General features: G+C 39.7%; 1 protein-coding gene across 1 annotated transcript in view; it reads left to right on the top strand.

Annotated features, from left to right (window-relative positions):
• The first annotated feature begins 3,366 nt into the window (after positions 1-3,366).
• LOC133505721 (phospholipid-transporting ATPase ABCA1-like) overlaps positions 3,367-17,013 on the top strand; it is a 33,765-nt gene continuing 20,118 nt past the window's right edge. The window contains exons 1-8 of the mRNA XM_061829110.1: positions 3,367-3,590; positions 7,907-8,022; positions 8,983-9,076; positions 9,936-10,077; positions 10,348-10,466; positions 13,463-13,584; positions 14,631-14,822; positions 16,094-16,183. Coding sequence (XP_061685094.1) covers positions 7,957-8,022; positions 8,983-9,076; positions 9,936-10,077; positions 10,348-10,466; positions 13,463-13,584; positions 14,631-14,822; positions 16,094-16,183 — 825 coding nt within the window. The 5' untranslated portion in view covers positions 3,367-3,590; positions 7,907-7,956. The remainder of the gene's footprint in view (positions 3,591-7,906; positions 8,023-8,982; positions 9,077-9,935; positions 10,078-10,347; positions 10,467-13,462; positions 13,585-14,630; positions 14,823-16,093; positions 16,184-17,013) is intronic.

Raw genomic sequence — 17,013 nt, forward strand, 5'->3', positions numbered from 1 at the left:
GTGTTCATACATCCATTCATGCATTTTATTTTGCCGCTTATCCTCATGAGGATCGAGAGGAGTTATGGAGCCTATCCCAGCTGTCAACGAGCAGGAGCATGGGTACACCCTGAACTGGTTGCCAGCCAATCACAGGGCACATAGAGACAAACAGATGCATTCACAATCACACCTAGGGGAAATTTAGAGTGTCCAAATAATGTTGCATATTTTTGGGATGTGGGAGGAAACCGGAGTGCCCGGAGAAAACCCACGCAGGCAAGGGGAGAACACGCAAACTCCACACAGGCGGAGCCGACATTGTACCCGGGTCCTCAGAACTGTGAGGCCAACGCTTTACCAGCTGATCTACCGTGGCGCAATTAACATATTATACTGTCATAAAAAGTAATGAAAAGAAAATCAATTTCATATTATGACAGTGTGCTCATACAGTGTTTTAATATCAGCATCAGGTTTCATCCTGATTTTAGGGTCTGATGCAGGTAAACGCCCTACAACCCGAAATAATGAATGTTTTCAGTATTTCTGACAAAAAGTCTTCACCTGTGTGGGACAATGCAGACAATTTCCAAGTTGTGACGTTGAGAATGATGACACGGAAAAAAATATAGCCAATCAAGAACTGCCACAACTCAACAAAAGGGAACAACTTGAAAAAATATGGTAATAATATGTCTTACTCGTTATTTTGAAGGATAAAAATGGGTTTCTCGGATTGAAATGTGCAGTATTTTCTTCACCTCGTCGTTTTTTCAGCACAGAGCCATTATTGGCAAATTTTTCGGGAACGTTCTGAAAACATTAGCACAAACCTGAAAGTTTTTGTACTTCGTTTTGTGATCACGAGATTTTGAGATTAATGGTGACCTGAATCTTTATCTTTCTGGTGTTCTGTGTTGAGATTAATGGAGCACAACACACATTATAACCAAAAACTGTTAACTACCAGAATTTTTGGATTCATAACCTGGGTCTGTCTTTTAAGATTTGAAAACTCCTCATGTTTGTTCTAGGCTGAAGGTAAGAGGGTGATTTCATCTTTTCATACTCCGAGACCAACCTGTCTTCAATCTGATTTATTTTTCAGTTTGGTGTGTGAGTGAATGTTTGCGTGTATGTGCGTGTGTGAGAGGCTCAGCAACAGCAATCTGATGTACAGTATAATAGTTGCATGACAAAAAAGAAAAAGTCTTGTGAGGTCAATGACTGCAAGTTAGAGAAAGTGTGTGGGTAAACGACGCTGACACTGAAATGGTGGATCTCAGGGGGTTGGCCACTTGAAAAAGGCCTCCTAGGTCAAAAAAGTTTGGGCAACCCTGTTTCAGGTGCTACAAACCAAACCAGAGATTGAGTTTAATCTTTTTTTTTTTCTTGTTCTAGTTGGGTGTTTTCTAATTATATGTTCTGCTCTAAGCCGATATCCATCACCCTGACACTCCCAACCGGCTTTTGGGCAAATAATCCCGTCTCCCTTTACTACCTGTCTCAAACTGTCACCGTCATGTTGAAGTATTGTTCTCCACTCAGTGGAATAATTTCTCCTCACAGCTCGTTGCATCATGACGGAGACAAAAGAAACAACAGACCCAAAGATGACCTTGAAAAAAAAATACATCCTTAATGAAAACTACAAATATTTGTAATTTATTATTGCCTTGGTTTTGTATAAAGATTTACATCAACAATGAACTTGAAAATAATTTGTTTTGGTGCACACTGACTGATTCCGGAAGAATGACCTGTTAGACATATAACATTAATTCAGTCAATTTAAAAGGGTGTTATCTGCCATGATAACAGTTCGGGAGATTCTGTGAAGGATTAAAAACCTCATCCCTTTAATCAAGAGCCCACTTTTAATGAGATCCCATACAGGGAGATGTTACAAGAATTCACATTTTTCCTTGAGTTCCCACTCATTTGAGAAACTTCAAACTGGATGATATATATTTATGTCTGCTAAATACAATAATTATATATGCATATATACAGACACATACATTATACAGTACCGAATATCGCTTAAATCCATGTCTTAGTCAAGGTGTACTAAGTGTATTTATGTTCCCAAAATTTGAGGCTACAGATTTTCAAGTGTAACTGTATCCACTTATTGAAAATTATGAAAAGAAATGGGATGTGCCATCCCAGTATTTTCTGTGCACTTCCCAAACCTCTCTTCCAGTAAAACGGGTGAAAGAAGGCGGGCTCGGGCAAAATAATCATTTCCAGATGGCTGCCATCTACTTTGCGCATTAACCAAGGCTGGTTTGCACTCCGGCAAACAAGTGAGCTGGCAGACGGTTTGCGAAATAACCGTGTTTGCGATGCAATTTACCAGCCACCTCTGTACAGTGCTGAGCGTGTACTGTATGTATCTCCAAATATTGTTTACATTTCCTTTCCAGCTCCTGATACATTCAGTTATATGAGAAAGACAAACGTTGTTTTTGTAATCAGAGATATGGAAAAACATCGGTTTGCATAGTAGCAGAAAATGGTACCTCTTGACAACTGTTAAGTTCTTTTATAAGCCTTAAAAAGCCAGAAACCACCTTTCAAGTGCATTATGACCCCTTTGTTCCTGTGTACATTGAGATATGATATATTGTGCATTTTTACTCATTCGAGAATTCAACCACAGGTCTGCATAATCAAAATTATAAGAGCAATCTTCTTCAGTTCACTGAGAAATTAAGACCACGTTTACTTTTTCAAGTTGAGGACTGTAAGCAAAGGAAAGCAAATTTATTTGTATAGCGCATTTCATACACAGGGTAACTCAATGTGCTTTACACGATTAAAAGCATTTGAATACAAAGAAATAAAACATTTAAAATGGGTAAAAAACATCACCCACCCATCCATTTTCTGAGCCACTTATCCTCACGAGAGTCGGGGGAGTGCTGGAGCATATGCCGGCTATCATTGGGCCGGAGGCGGGGTACACCCTGAACTGGTTTCAAGCCATTTACAGGGCAAATGAAGACAGACAACAGTCGTACTCACAATCAGACCTCGAGGCAATTTAGAGTCTCCAATTAATGCACGTTATGGGGATATTGGGGGCTCTAACCAGTTGTCCCGCCAAGGTAAAAATATAGACATAAGAATATAATATAGATAAAAATGATGGCGGAAAGGTGGATCATGCAAACGTGAGCATTCACCTGAAACTCAAATTCTTACAATTCAGTCAGAAAAGATGCAAGCTCTCCTAGACTATGTATGTTGTATGTTGTCTAGTTGAAGGAGCTTGGCGCCAGTGAGGTGCCGCTGGCCCTTTAAGAGGTGTTTTGACTGGGCACGTGCGCTCCTTATATGGGATGCAGGCAGCTTGTGATGACCGCTAGTTACCTCTGCTGCTGCCTCTGCTGCTTTCTGGTCCGCATTGAGCTGCCGTATAAAAACCAGTTGGGGGGATGAACGACTGTTTGCATTGACTCAGACACACAGATGCGAGCTCCAAGACGGAGGAGGAGTACCGTTTTTTTTCTTTTCTTTTCTTTGTTTGTTCTTTTTTAAATTGGCTCGGACCAGTCATCCTGTTGATGAGAAGGGATAAAGAAAGGATATTCAGGATCAAGGTTGGTGGCATTAAAGTTGTGGCTATATTGTCGTTTTCTTTCATGCACCCGCACTCACAGTCATACAGTTGAAACGTTATTGTGTTTATAACTCTGAATTGATTTTCCTTTTTTGGTTTAGCGGAAGACAATTGTTTTGGCTTTTTTTCTTGTGTTGCCGTGTGATAATAGTCGCTAAACTTGCTTTTAACATTGAACTAATGTAAATAAATGCCATAAAGCATGTTTAATGAAGTCCTCTAGTTTTGGGTTATTTACTGAACATATGTTAATATTTTCTTTGTGAGTGGTCATTGTCGTTTCATATTATGAAGTCAGTAACCTCTTTGGCCGTCTGCTACGTGTTATTGTCAAGGTAGAGGTTCATCAGACATAAACAGTTCCGATAAATTGCTTTCAAAATAATTGAGATATTAGTGCCTCTTCTCGATACGTCATTCATTTTGGGGGAAAAAAGTGACGAAAACAGACAAAACATGTGATATGTTACTTTTATCTGTAAATCGACCTTTTATGCCGCCCCAAACATGCGTTGATATCTCCAACGGTTCATTGTTTGTCATAAGGTCGATTTTTTTTTTTTTTATAGATGGTAATTGCTTCCCGTCAGCTTTGAATATCTTCAGCAATTGACACGCTGGCGTGTAAACACGACGATGTCCGATAGTGACCTCACCTCATAGCAGCAATTAAGGCGCTTATTCAATTGGAGTAATGTGTTTTTGTGAATTTTGCATTGTGGTGTATGTGCGGCATCGCGACTCTATTGAAGTTGGACCTTGTTTCATTGAAAATTGTGCGGCGTCAAAGCAATTTTGTATATTTTTAGCCGTCCTCCTGTAATAACACGAACGCGTGTCCTTTTGTTTTTAATACCATCTTTATCCTGGTTTTGTTGCATTCATATTTGCATTTTTGTCCGTTTTATTGTTGTTTTACTATATTTACATTTTACTGTTGCTTTTATTGTGTCCGAATTGTGATCAATTTTGACGTGAATACCTTGTTGCGATCAACTCTGTTATGATCATCATCACTTATTAAATGTGCTGTCCAAAGAAAGAACCCAATGAACTCATTGCAGGTCCGGCTAAAAATGTGATATGACACGTGACAAGGAATTAATGGTAAACAAGTATAAAATGGACCATATTTGGGTTTACCACTAAGGGCGCTGTAGCGCTGCATCATTCTGCATGAAGGCTCCTTCCGTAAAAATACATTTTCCTGCCAGCATCTAAATGAAAAGACGGTCCATTTCCCAAATGAGTGGACATTCAAGTTTGCGCGGGAATTTAAATTCTGCAGTTTGGGGGGGAAAAAGTGGTTACACTTACTAGGAGTATTAGAAGCTCATTAATGCATCGTTAAAATAAACACAACTTCATGTTGTTTTGTGGTTCACCACATAAACAGCCATTGTACCAAAAAAAAATTAAAACAACTGATGATCAAGAGGGGGGCACGGTGGATCAGCTGATAAAGTGTTGACCTCACAGTTCTGAGGTCCCGGGTTCAATCCCAGACCTGCCTGTGTGGAGTTTGCATGTTCTCCCCGTGCCTGCGTGGGTTTCCTCTGGGCTCTCCGGTTTCCTCCCACATCCCAAAAACACGCAACGATAATTGAACACTCTAAATTGCCCCAAGGTGTGATTGTGAGTGTGGCTGTTTGTCTCCATGTGCTTTGCAATTGGCTGGCAACCAGTTCAGGGTGTACCCTGCCTCCTGCCTGTTGACAGCTAGGATAGGCTCCAGCACTCCCCGCGACCCTCATGAGGATAAGCGGCAAAGAAAATGGATGGATGGATTGATGGATAATGAAGAGCAAACAAAGGAATGAATGTGTTCCAGTGTGGGAATGGTCTAAATCCAAAGTTACAGGGCGCACCATTAAGTAGGACTTGGCAACTCGGGTGAAATCCAATTTAAGAGCTGAATCTAGAACTTAACCTTTATAAGTAGAACAAGTGCTCAAGTGGCATTCTAAGTGATGTATTCTTTGCATTTGCAGTACTGTAGCACTGCACAAGAGGTGCTTTTACAGTGCCAAGAAAAAGTATTTGCCCCACTCCTGAGTTTAGTTGTTTTGTTTTTTTTTGCATACGAATCACACGCTTTCAAATCATCAAACCAATTTTAATATCACTGTGTCGGATTGGAAACATTTATTTAATAGCACTGGGAGTTTCTTGCAGTGAACTAATACTATATTAATGAGAAGCACTTGTTTGAATGAAATGCTTATGAAATTCTTTTTTTCATTCTTTTCTTTTTTGTCACTGATGGGTTTTCTTTCTCAGCCTTTCTTTCTCTTTCTTGATCAGCCTTTTTATTTATTTTGATAATGTGAAACGAGTGTTTTTCACCAAGGCTGCTGAACACTCAGTGGGTTGTGATAAAAATGAGTCACAAGCTTTTCCATAAAATTGTATCACTCCAAAAAAACAGATGTTAAATCAGAAATGTCCGCAGGCTAATGTGTTATTTGTCCTTCCCAATGTTGCAAGATTCTCCGTATTCCGGCAAATGTACTTAATACATGCAACTGGGAGGAAAGTGTGTGTTCTAAGCATTTTTGTTGAATGATTTTGAATCCACTTTGCATTCAGGATGAAAACAGGTAAAGCCATTAACATTTGAATTCGTTTCAGTGGATATGAATGGACTGCTACAATTGCGTTTGTATTGAGATCTTGATCAGTGATGTAACTAGACATTTTTTTCCAACCCTTAAGCAAATGTCGAACTCTGTACTTTCTTCCCACCATATTTGCGCATCCTTTTGCCCTTGACTCGGCACTGCCATTGGCCATCCAATTGCCGTTATCTTAGCAAGTGTCATGACCCTTGAGCAGTATTGACGTGAAAAACCTTTACATGGTTTCCAGGGAAAAAAAGTGTTTGCATCCAAAATACATGGGGTCTGTTGGTCTTCTCTGGACAGACACATCTTTTAAGTCCCTGTAAAGTGAAGAAACAAGTTTTCTTCACAAGTCTCCCAGACTCGAATGAATAAAATATTAGCAAAGTACGTACAGTATATAAAATCTGACTGAATAATGGTGATCAAATGACATATTCGCGACACTTTTACACACTTTTGGCAGGTCGGTTAGAAGGGACTGAAAACACGTCCGACTAAACTGCCACCTGTCAATCTTATGAGCCATGAAAATACCTTGTATCTCTTCAAAGCATCTGGTGTCTGGAATATATTTGATTGAGATGACTTTTCAATGTCAATCATGGAATCGGTGTGAGCCACTAGCTAGGTAGCTAACAGCACAACAGGCTTCCAAATGTCAGAGATCGACGGCACTGTTGTCCAATACATCACTGCTTCGCTCGGTGTACGCTATGTCGGTCCACATAACAGACACGCTTAAGGAAAGTTAACCATTTATTAAACACAGCGATACGCATTGTGCATTCTAGGAAAAGATGCATTTCTCTTGATGTAGGGATAGACAGAATGAAGGTGCTCAACACTTCTACAGTGGTGGAGGGCCGGCTCATGCCAGAAAACTCAAGTATGTACAGTAGCTGGGCTTTGTTTTAGCCCCGCCCGAAAAATCTGGGCAACTGAAATGTGGAAAAATAATTTAATGCTAGAGCTCCAAAATTCAGAACTACAGTATTCTTTTCCTTTTCATGGTTTTCAGCAGTTATCTTCAAAGATACATAATCTATCACTCTACAGGGTCTTTAAGTACGTGATTAAAATAAATCCAATGATTATGATGAAATCATCAACCTGGTTTGATGAAGTGAAATAAATGATGTTCCACATTTACATCACGTTAGGAGTCCTCTGACATGAAGCTGATGACGAGGTGAAAATAGAACCACTGAGACCTGCAGACCACTTTCACACTTTTTGAACTTTGAACAGTTTTTGGATTGTTTGTTCATGTGAGCTTCAAAAGTTTGCAGTGGTTCGCTTCTTCCTTCACTCTTTTATCACCTCCCTTGTGGTTTGTGTGCAATTCTTTTGGGTTGCTGCTGTAAAACTTCACAGGTGAATGGATTTTTTTATTTTTTATTTTATTTATTTTTTTAAATGCTTTTGGTCCTAACATTTATTCCGATATTCAAACAGTTTTGCTTTTAATCCCCACCCCACTTCCATATTCTAGCTCTTTTTGTTGTATTTTATTCTGATTTGAAATGTACTTAGCCTTTCTTAATTCCTGATTAGAAATAAGTGGAATAACCATACTCCACTGAATGTTCTCTTGCACTAGCTGTTGTCAAAGATCGAGGCCTTTAATAGTTTGCTTGTTTTTTTTTTTTTGTATGTGTGCGTGGATTTGCAGTGAGGAGCAGGAGCGGACTCAGTGAGGTCGGAGGTCGCGAAGAAAGCGTGATGGCGGTCTTCACTCAACTGGGTTTACTGCTTTGGAAGAACTTCACTTACCGAAGACGACAAACTGTAAGTATGAGTGTCGCAATATGGAGTTCATTTTGGCAGCTCCCTTGCACTCAATTTGATTATAAATATGCCATCATAACCTTTTTCCTCTTGTCTGAATCTGTCTTAGTCTACGAGATGCAATGGCAGTGTGACTTTATTTTTATTGTCTGATTCATGTCAGTGTGCATCTGATTTTGTGATATCAAATGTAATCTTTGCCAAGGTTTAGAATTTCCATCATCCCTTTTATTTTTAAGGGTGGTTTTAAAATATCTTGGTTCCTTTTGTGGGTTCGGGTGGATGTAACAGTCCACTCTTGTCCGCAGGCTCCGAAAAGCATTACTGATTACATTTTCGTTGAACAATGCGATGACACAAGTGCACACCGGCTCCTGAGCAGTCTGTCGTCCACTCACTCAAAGTTATCTCAATTACATTCAGCAGAGGCTTGACACATAGAGCTGCCTTCTGTTTTTCGCGAGGGCTTTCATTTGCATACAATCGTCCTTTATGGCCCCTGGTCAAGAAGCTTTCCCTGAAGTGACGCCAGTTCCTGCCTTGTTTTCAGTCCAGTGATTTCCAACAAAGAGATACAGTGCACGGTGGTGGAGAATGTGTTTATTCTGTATTCCTCCCATCGCTTTTGGTGTCTGCCATGCTGGTTCAGACTTAACAGCCATATGGAACAGATGGGCAGAAAACCTCGTCTTCTAAACCCGGCAGACTTGTCTCTGTCTCTACTTATTAACCTATATACTTTCCGACTTTAGTCTCTTGCTGGTGTTACTGATGACATACGCCTCCTCCTAGCTAGACACATATACTGACTGTACTTGTTTTTATGCCTGATACACTAAGATGAAGATCACAGTTGAGCAAATTAGTTCCAGAGCACAGAGGTCTAATGTGAATTTGTTGTCCACTGAGAAGCTGTGATTGTTTTGTCTCATCCCTTCTTTTTCCTGCTTCTTTTCTTAGATTCAGCTGCTGATTGAGATTATCTGGCCCCTCTTCATCTTCTTCATCCTCATCTCAGTTCGAATTCACTACCCCCCATACGAGCAACATCAATGTAAGATGCCCTGCCATCACAAGAATGAACAATATTCCTCTTTAATCATGAAACATGGAATTCAAGTATACACCACAAAGAGTACAATGTTACACGCCTACACACTTTTACTCAAGTTTCTTAGTAAAATCAATATATGAGTCGTCCTTTGCATGTTGGGATCTTTTGGATTTGTCAATATTTGCTTGGACCATTGGGCCATAAGATGAGCTCTTTGGGGAAATGCAAACATTAAAGTTCATCAGCACTTGCAGCAAAGGCCTTGTCCCAAATACATTCTGAAAGCATTTTATTGGATTTTTAATGGACAGTAATGATATCTATGTCTACATATTGGATGACACCTTAACACACACATCAAAGTCAATGGAGACCAACGAAAGTGACAAATCCACAAATCTGTTATCGAATTAACCTCAATGCTTATCAGTTTAGTAGTAAATTGTCCAATAAATTGCACAGTAGCAATAAAGTTAGTGATAGGTCTCTACGCTAGTTAAGTCAAGGCCATACATGTGGTAAAAAAGCCCCAAATCTCAGCTGTTGCGTGGGGCAGCTGAAAGAATTTTTATCTGCACTCTCCTTGCTTTTAATTGATAAGCGTTCTTATGTTTTATGGAATCATTTTATTAGTCCAATTGTAATTGTATATAGCTGTAAAGCACTTTGATTGGGCTACTGTAGAAACCGTGCTCTAAAAATAAACTTCCCTTGCCCATGGCTTTCGCGATTGAAGGATTTCGTTGTTTTTTATCGTTCGTCTACTGAGACGCAATTATGTTCATCTGTCTTGTCCTCTGGATTGTGTACCGGATGTCAAACTCCCCCAATTAATGGCATATTCTGCGTACCTTCACAGGTCATTTCCCAAACAAGGCCATGCCTTCAGCAGGCACTCTGCCCTGGGTACAAGGAATCATCTGCAACGCCAACAACCCCTGCTTCCGAAACCCAACCCCTGGAGAGAGTCCAGGGGTCGTAGGCAACTTCAACGATTCGATGTGAGTGATGAAAATGACCTACTTCCACGTCGACACAGTAGCTCAATGATTGTCTTAATGACATCCCATATGGCAGCGGTCAGTGAGTTATTAATTGAACAATGTTTATAATTGCAGTTGTACTGTAGCTTGCAGTAGTATAGAGCTGCACTGCAACATGAAGCTGGATGCGATTTTGTTGATTGGCAAACATTTTTTATATAGGATTTGCATTGGATGTCATTCACTTATGTCTCACCAAGATTATGTGTCTAACTCGTTCATTTTCAGACTTTCTCGACTATTTATTGATGCCAAGAAGATCCTGCTGTACACCCAGAATGATAGGAGCTATGAGGGCTACCGAGAGCTGCTGGGGGCTCTCCACAAGATGCAGAAGAACACTCCCCGTAAGGACATTTTGATTATCACCGTGTTTTGCACTAGTTTTGTGTTCCACATGATCCCCTGACTTACGTCAATTGGGTTGATAAGGGAAGAGAATGTAAAACTCTGACACAACTTTATCGTCAGACGTATTTGATTTAGTGGGTCAGTTTAAGTGTGGAATCTTTAAAATATTCCACAATGTTATAAGGCATTTTTATTGAGATACAGTACCTTGATTTCTTACTTACTTGATCTATCTATGCTGCTGTTTGAAAGGATTATTATTTAAACTAAAAACGCATTGTCATACTGCATATTTTGAACAAATCGTGCCGAATGAGTAGATTAACAAAATGGGTGATGCATAATAAAGCAAGTTGTAAAGGTTGCTAACAAAGTCGAGCTCTTCTGAGAGCCTCTCTTATCAATGTCTGACAGGCTGGGGGTGGGGAGCATTTCGTCAAGGTTGCTGGGTGTTTCCCTTGGTTTCGTAGTATGGAGGAAATGGAGGAAAGTATATAAAGTATATATATGTACCACCCTGACAATTATTTTGTAATCAAGACATAAATCTGCACCTAATCTGAGTTTGAATGTTGACACTTGCTACTCAAAGGCAGTAAATCTCAATTGTGAGCATAGATTTGTTTTTCTTTTGGATTTTTTTAGAGGAACATCTTGAAAAACTGCGATAGGAAAAGATTCCCAGCCATAGCCATGACCTTGGCTGCTGAGAAAGGTTGCATTTCTCAGATATCATCTTGTTGTTGGCTTGACGGGGCAGACTTTGTGCACACAGTTTCAAATAAGAGAGAGTCCTGTTTCCACTATGCAGTAATACAGTATTAAACACTTCAACACTTGAAAAGAAAATCAACCTAGAAAGTATTCACTAAACCCTTACTTCTTTGGAGCCCACATACACATCTATCCATCCATTTTCTACATTGGTATTGGTACAACCATGCGATGTCACTCCCATCTTGGGACAATTCAATCTTCTGTTTATCTCAAATGTGGGCGAAAACATGTACAGAACACGTTAACTCCAGGGGCTGAGCCAGCATTCACAACCACAACATCGCGAGTGGGAGGCAGACGTGCTAACCTGTACCAAGCCGTGCTGCCCAGCATGAAGACATCCAAGAAAAAATAACAACTACGAGTCTGTTCCATTTTACCACTCAATGCCCCTGTGATCAGTTCAGTTACTTTCCATAAATAAATGTGCCCGAGCTAGGTTTCACTTGAGACCCAGGAGCAGATAATATTGCAGCTTAGCATAACAACAAGGGGTTTTGTTGTTTTCAAAGCATCTGTTCTTTTTGTCCAGACGTAGAGAACATGATTATGCAACACAGCTCTGGAAGGCAGAGCATACTTGCAAAAAGCCAATTATTACACATTACTTAGAATTGTAAATATAAATGTTTGAGCACCCCATTGGACCATTTGTCAACCTTCAGATATCTAGATCTTCCTTCTTTTTCAATCAAAGTGATATTTCATGAGAAATAAAGGACATTTTACAACCAGTTCCGGGTGTAGCCTGCCACTGAATGCTTTGTTGCTTCCTTCATGGCCCACAGCATTTCTCATCTTAATCCACACAGAGATGAACGCAACCAGATTTGTCCTGACATATTTTGTCTACATGTCGTTTGTGCTTTGGACATTTAGATTTGCAGAAAATGTGTACAACGCTGCTCCACATACAGAACAGGCCAGACTGGCACTTAAAGCCATTGTTTTATTTATTTGTTTTAGGTGGGCAGGATCACAAAATGAAAGGCAGAATCCATCCATAAAATGGTGGAATGTATTTAAATGTTTTCAAAGTTATGTAACAATTCTGTTTTGTTAAGAGTGTTGCTTGTTCACAACGATGGCGGTCTGTTTCTGGACCAGTTTGGTAAGTGATAGCAATTGTTGCCATGGGCTGATGTTTGAGAATTGTCTGTCTTTTCAACAAAAAATGCTCCACTCGAGTCTTGTTCTGTTCATATTATTAGCCACCTCCAGCACAACGTGAAAAAGAAAACTCTCTGACCCTGATAACTCGGGTAATTTCAATCATGTTGACTCAGTAAATGTAGACTGTTGACAAGATGCATACACACATACACAACCACACACCTGGAATGGACTCATATATCACAACCTCCCATTTTAATGAGCTTTTAGAATCTAGTCCTCTGTGTCCTCTTGGCCTTTGTATGTCCTGTAATGGTGGTCTTTTTTTCCTACTGGGACACTGATTAGAGCCTATTAGCACTCCTTGGGAGTTCACCTCAGAGAATTAAGCCAACTCGTAGACACAAGTGTCGAATTTAACATCCACACTGTGCTCGTGCAGACGTAGAGCCGTACAGTTCTTCACTTCTTCTCTTGGACGTTCACTTAGGATGCAGTTTGTGCGTTGTTTGATATGTGCGTGCGTCAGAGAGGACGGAAGGAGCCATTTGGCACAATGTAGGGAAAAGTGGAACAGCCGCAAGTAACCTCAAGTGATTGCTGGTCGCAGACCGAACCGTTTAAAGAAGTTAGTTGATATCCTTGAAGTCACAAAAAGTTCTCAGAGCCGTTTGTGTTCCAGTTAGTTATATTTGGGTTTGATCTCTAAAAACTAGAAAAGGTTACCTTTGCTGTTTGACCAAAACAAGTTTAATGGGAATCTAAGCCAGACTCAGCATTTAGCAGAGCCTAGTGAGGATAACCGGAACGGAAGATGAATGAACGAATGACTCTAATATGCACCAAACGTTTTGCTCATCCATCACGTTCAGCGGCTGCGTTCCAGATTAATTCCTCCCTCACCAGAATATGAACTGCTCAGAAATTAGTCACTATAACACAATGATTCAGAATTGTGGAAGTGATTTAATAGCTGGAAAATTCTTTTATACCTCTCATTCGTTCATTGCTTGATTTTGTTGTTGGAACAAGTCTTCACTTCCCCATCTTGTGTATATTTTCTAAACATTTCACAATTTTTTTTTTTTTTTTTATCTTCTAGGCTTCAAACTGAAGGACTTTTTAAGGGACAACGAAACCCTCTCCCACTTCTTGCATCACAATGCCTCACTTCCTCGCCACGCACTGAAGCAGATAGTGGAGGCTGATGTCAATCTGGAAAAGGTAGAATACTATTATGTATATTATTTCTCAATTTTAAAACGCGCCACCAAATGTATGTACAGTATGTAGAGTCCTTTTCACATGGGAGCTCCTCATAAATCCCTATCCTCAGTACTGGTGCACAAATCCAGTGACCTTGACTCAGTGGAGACTGTTAAGCCCTTAATACTAGAAAAAAAAAATCTGGGTGGGTTTATATTGGTGCAGACACTGCGGATACAAAGTGATACTCTGCACTGGATTTTCCTCCATTTTAATCAAGATCTACATCACAACTGGCTGTAATGTTTTTCCTCACCCATAGCAATGTACAACAATCTGTCTCTCAATTTCTGTATCTTGTCATAATATCACAGGCTTAACACGAAGAAAGACACAGACACTCGCAGCTCAGCCCCCATACATATCATCATGATGTACTTGTCCAACGTACATGAATGCCTTTAGCAATGCTCTGACACATCGACAACAGCTTCCAGGAAATCATAGCAGAGGGCAGGAGTCACATGACTGCTCCTTTTCCCCCACTCTTCCCCCGTCAGTCCTCACGTGGAGACACAGTGCTGCGATGTGACTTGGCTCCTCCACCCGCCGCCACTACCCAAATGTCTTATTGATCAGCGAGAATAAGCTTCCAGTAAACTGGCGAAGTCCTTTCTAAATTTTCCAGGAGAGTCTTCATTTTTAAAGAATTTACAGTTCATCCCAAATCCCACTAATTTTACAAACAATGTTTGTGTTTACAGTATATATAGCGTGATAAACATGGTGGTGTGTAACACAAGCAGATAATTAACGCCTGGAGGACAAGTCTCTGTTTGTCATCTATACAAAAACACAACAAATAAAAACACAAAAATGAACATTTAAGTCTGATAATGGGTAGATAATGAGTCGGGTCTGTCGTGGAAGAAAAGATTAGCGTGACTTCCATAACCCCAGTGTTGTTAAAGACCCTTAGTTAGCTATAGTGTAGTAGTTAAAAATACAATAAAATAAAAAAAAAAATACTGAATGATTGTCTCTTTTCACTTCCCTCTGTCCAGGTTCTGACGAAAGGTTTTGGCTTTCATCTCAGAGACCTGTGCAATGTAACGCCCCTGGAGGAGTTTGTGCACATTGCGGATCCCAATGTTTCCCATCTGACACAAGAAATCATCTGCAAGTCCTCCAGGGACTGGCTGAACAAGGCCCAGAGTCATTTCCTCTCCAACTTGGACTTCCTCAAGCCGATTCGGGTACGTGTATTTAAGTGTGTGTGTGTTTTTGCTTATCAAACAGTTTAAACCTGAACTATAGTATGGTTACCCCCCCATAGCTCAGGTTTTCCACAAGTACTTGGGTTTTCTGGCTCGAACACGTGTTCCCTTTCCTGACCAGTGTCACCTCTCCCCTACTTGTGTTTTCCCAATAAAGCTGCCCCCTTCCCCTCCATACCCGTGACAGCCAAGTGAGTCACGCAAGCGTTGGCTGATCAGAGGTGAACAAAACGCTGTGTCCTACTGAAAGTGGTTTCTGAGGTTTTGTGACAAACTCTTGCAAAATAACAAAGAAGGTAAATGTTCTCAAACAGGGGCAAGTTGGATGCAAAATCATTTGCTTGAAACACATTACCAGTACTTTTACAAAATTTTAATGACTAGAGTAGAATAGAAAGTCTTTATTGTCATTCCATGATATTCATTCAAGAAATAAAAAAATATATTAATAACAAAATATATGGTCTTCTCCAGTATAAGTCCAATAACAACATTGTATACTGAAGGTGTTTGTGCATTTTTGAGAAGGAGAAAACAAGTTACTGTGAAAGTATTCTAGAAAATTGAAGCATTGCCCTCCTCTTCCAGATTAGTTTTACAACAGGTTCTTCATTTCGTGTCCGGCATTTTAGCCGCAGACTGCTGAGTGTGACAAACAGGAAACAGACACGCTTGCACTCGGGTGATGGACTGGAAGATGCAAGGCCAAAGCCGCTTTGAGCCGTTATGCATTCACAGTTTCTCGCTCTCCTTCCCCTATTTTTTTAAAACATTTCACCCCCCCCCCCAACAATTTAAATCTTTTTTATCTTTTATTTCACAAAAAAAAAGAGGATAGCTAAAATCGGTTTGAATAATTAAATAATTACGGACAAAAACACACATGACACAAATGATTTACAGTATACATATATTTTTTTTCAAATGATCCTTCCAAATTGGAGGTTAAAAAAAAATACAAATCAAATTGTAGTCCCCCATGAACATGCACAGTATTTTTAAGATGGCAATTATCTGCCAAATTTATGATAGACTTGTAGAATAGTTTTGATGTGACCTTTCTGCTTAATGTTAGTTGTATAATAATAACTCCTGTTGTACATGCACAGAGGTGAAAAGTTTTTAGTAACCTGAAATGCATTTTAGGTAAAAATAAAAATACAAAGATTGTTTTAGATCCATGTGTTGTCTTTTATTTCATAATTTTCAACTGAGAATAACATTGTAATGTATTTCTCTTTTCTTTACAGAAGGATGTAAAGTCTGATCCTAAAGTTGTTCAGGAAGTCTCAGCTGCCACCGACTACCTTCTGGAGAGTTTGGGAGAGCTGGCCGTGGAGGTACTTGCACTCCACTTGTAGTAAGGGCATACATACTGTACACAGCATTGACACGTGAGAATTATTAGTTTCCAAAGATCAGTTGTTAGTAGTTAGTAGATTTTACTCGAAAAACCTCTTCGGTCGCAGCTTTATTTAGCTGACAAAGCGGTGTGGTACAGCTGTGCGTGTGTGTGCTTCCTCTCTAATCGCCAGTAAGAACAACAAACTGTTTTTCTTCTCACGCTGACCATTCCGGCCTCCACATTCCTCTTTGCTCGACATTGAGTTAAAATGAAATGATTTGCAGACTGTTGAAATGGGGGAAAGGTTTCAAAGAATACATTCTTGGCAAACTTTCATCCAGTTTGGGTTAAAAAAACGTGTTGAGTTGAAACAGAACTGAAAGAGCATTTTTGTTTTGTAAGAGGGTTTGAAGCTGATTATGTGGGTTAGGGTTGGCTGGTTGGCACACGAGCTATGAGACTTGCATCATGGAGCTACGCCCTCACAGAAACTTCTATTGACTTTGCACCTGATGCCTATCAAGCCAAAAACCAAATATGGCCATATCAAAAATATTTATAAAAGCTCTTTTCACAAATGGAATTTCATTCTCTTATCACCAGACCATGTCAAATAAAATAAATAATATAATATATAAATAATAAAATAGTTGCGACACGACGCATTTCGTATGTAAACATGATGAGGAATGTTTGGTTTCCTCACTGAAGCATTCTCAAAATGTTCAGTTTATCATGAGGAAATAAGAGAGAGAGAGAAAATGGTAGACATACTTATTCAACTTGTGTATTTAAGTACAAAATATATTTTTATCAAGTACACAC

This window comes from Syngnathoides biaculeatus, chromosome 9 (assembly GCF_019802595.1).
Source record: "Syngnathoides biaculeatus isolate LvHL_M chromosome 9, ASM1980259v1, whole genome shotgun sequence".
Lineage (NCBI taxonomy): Eukaryota > Metazoa > Chordata > Actinopteri > Syngnathiformes > Syngnathidae > Syngnathoides > Syngnathoides biaculeatus.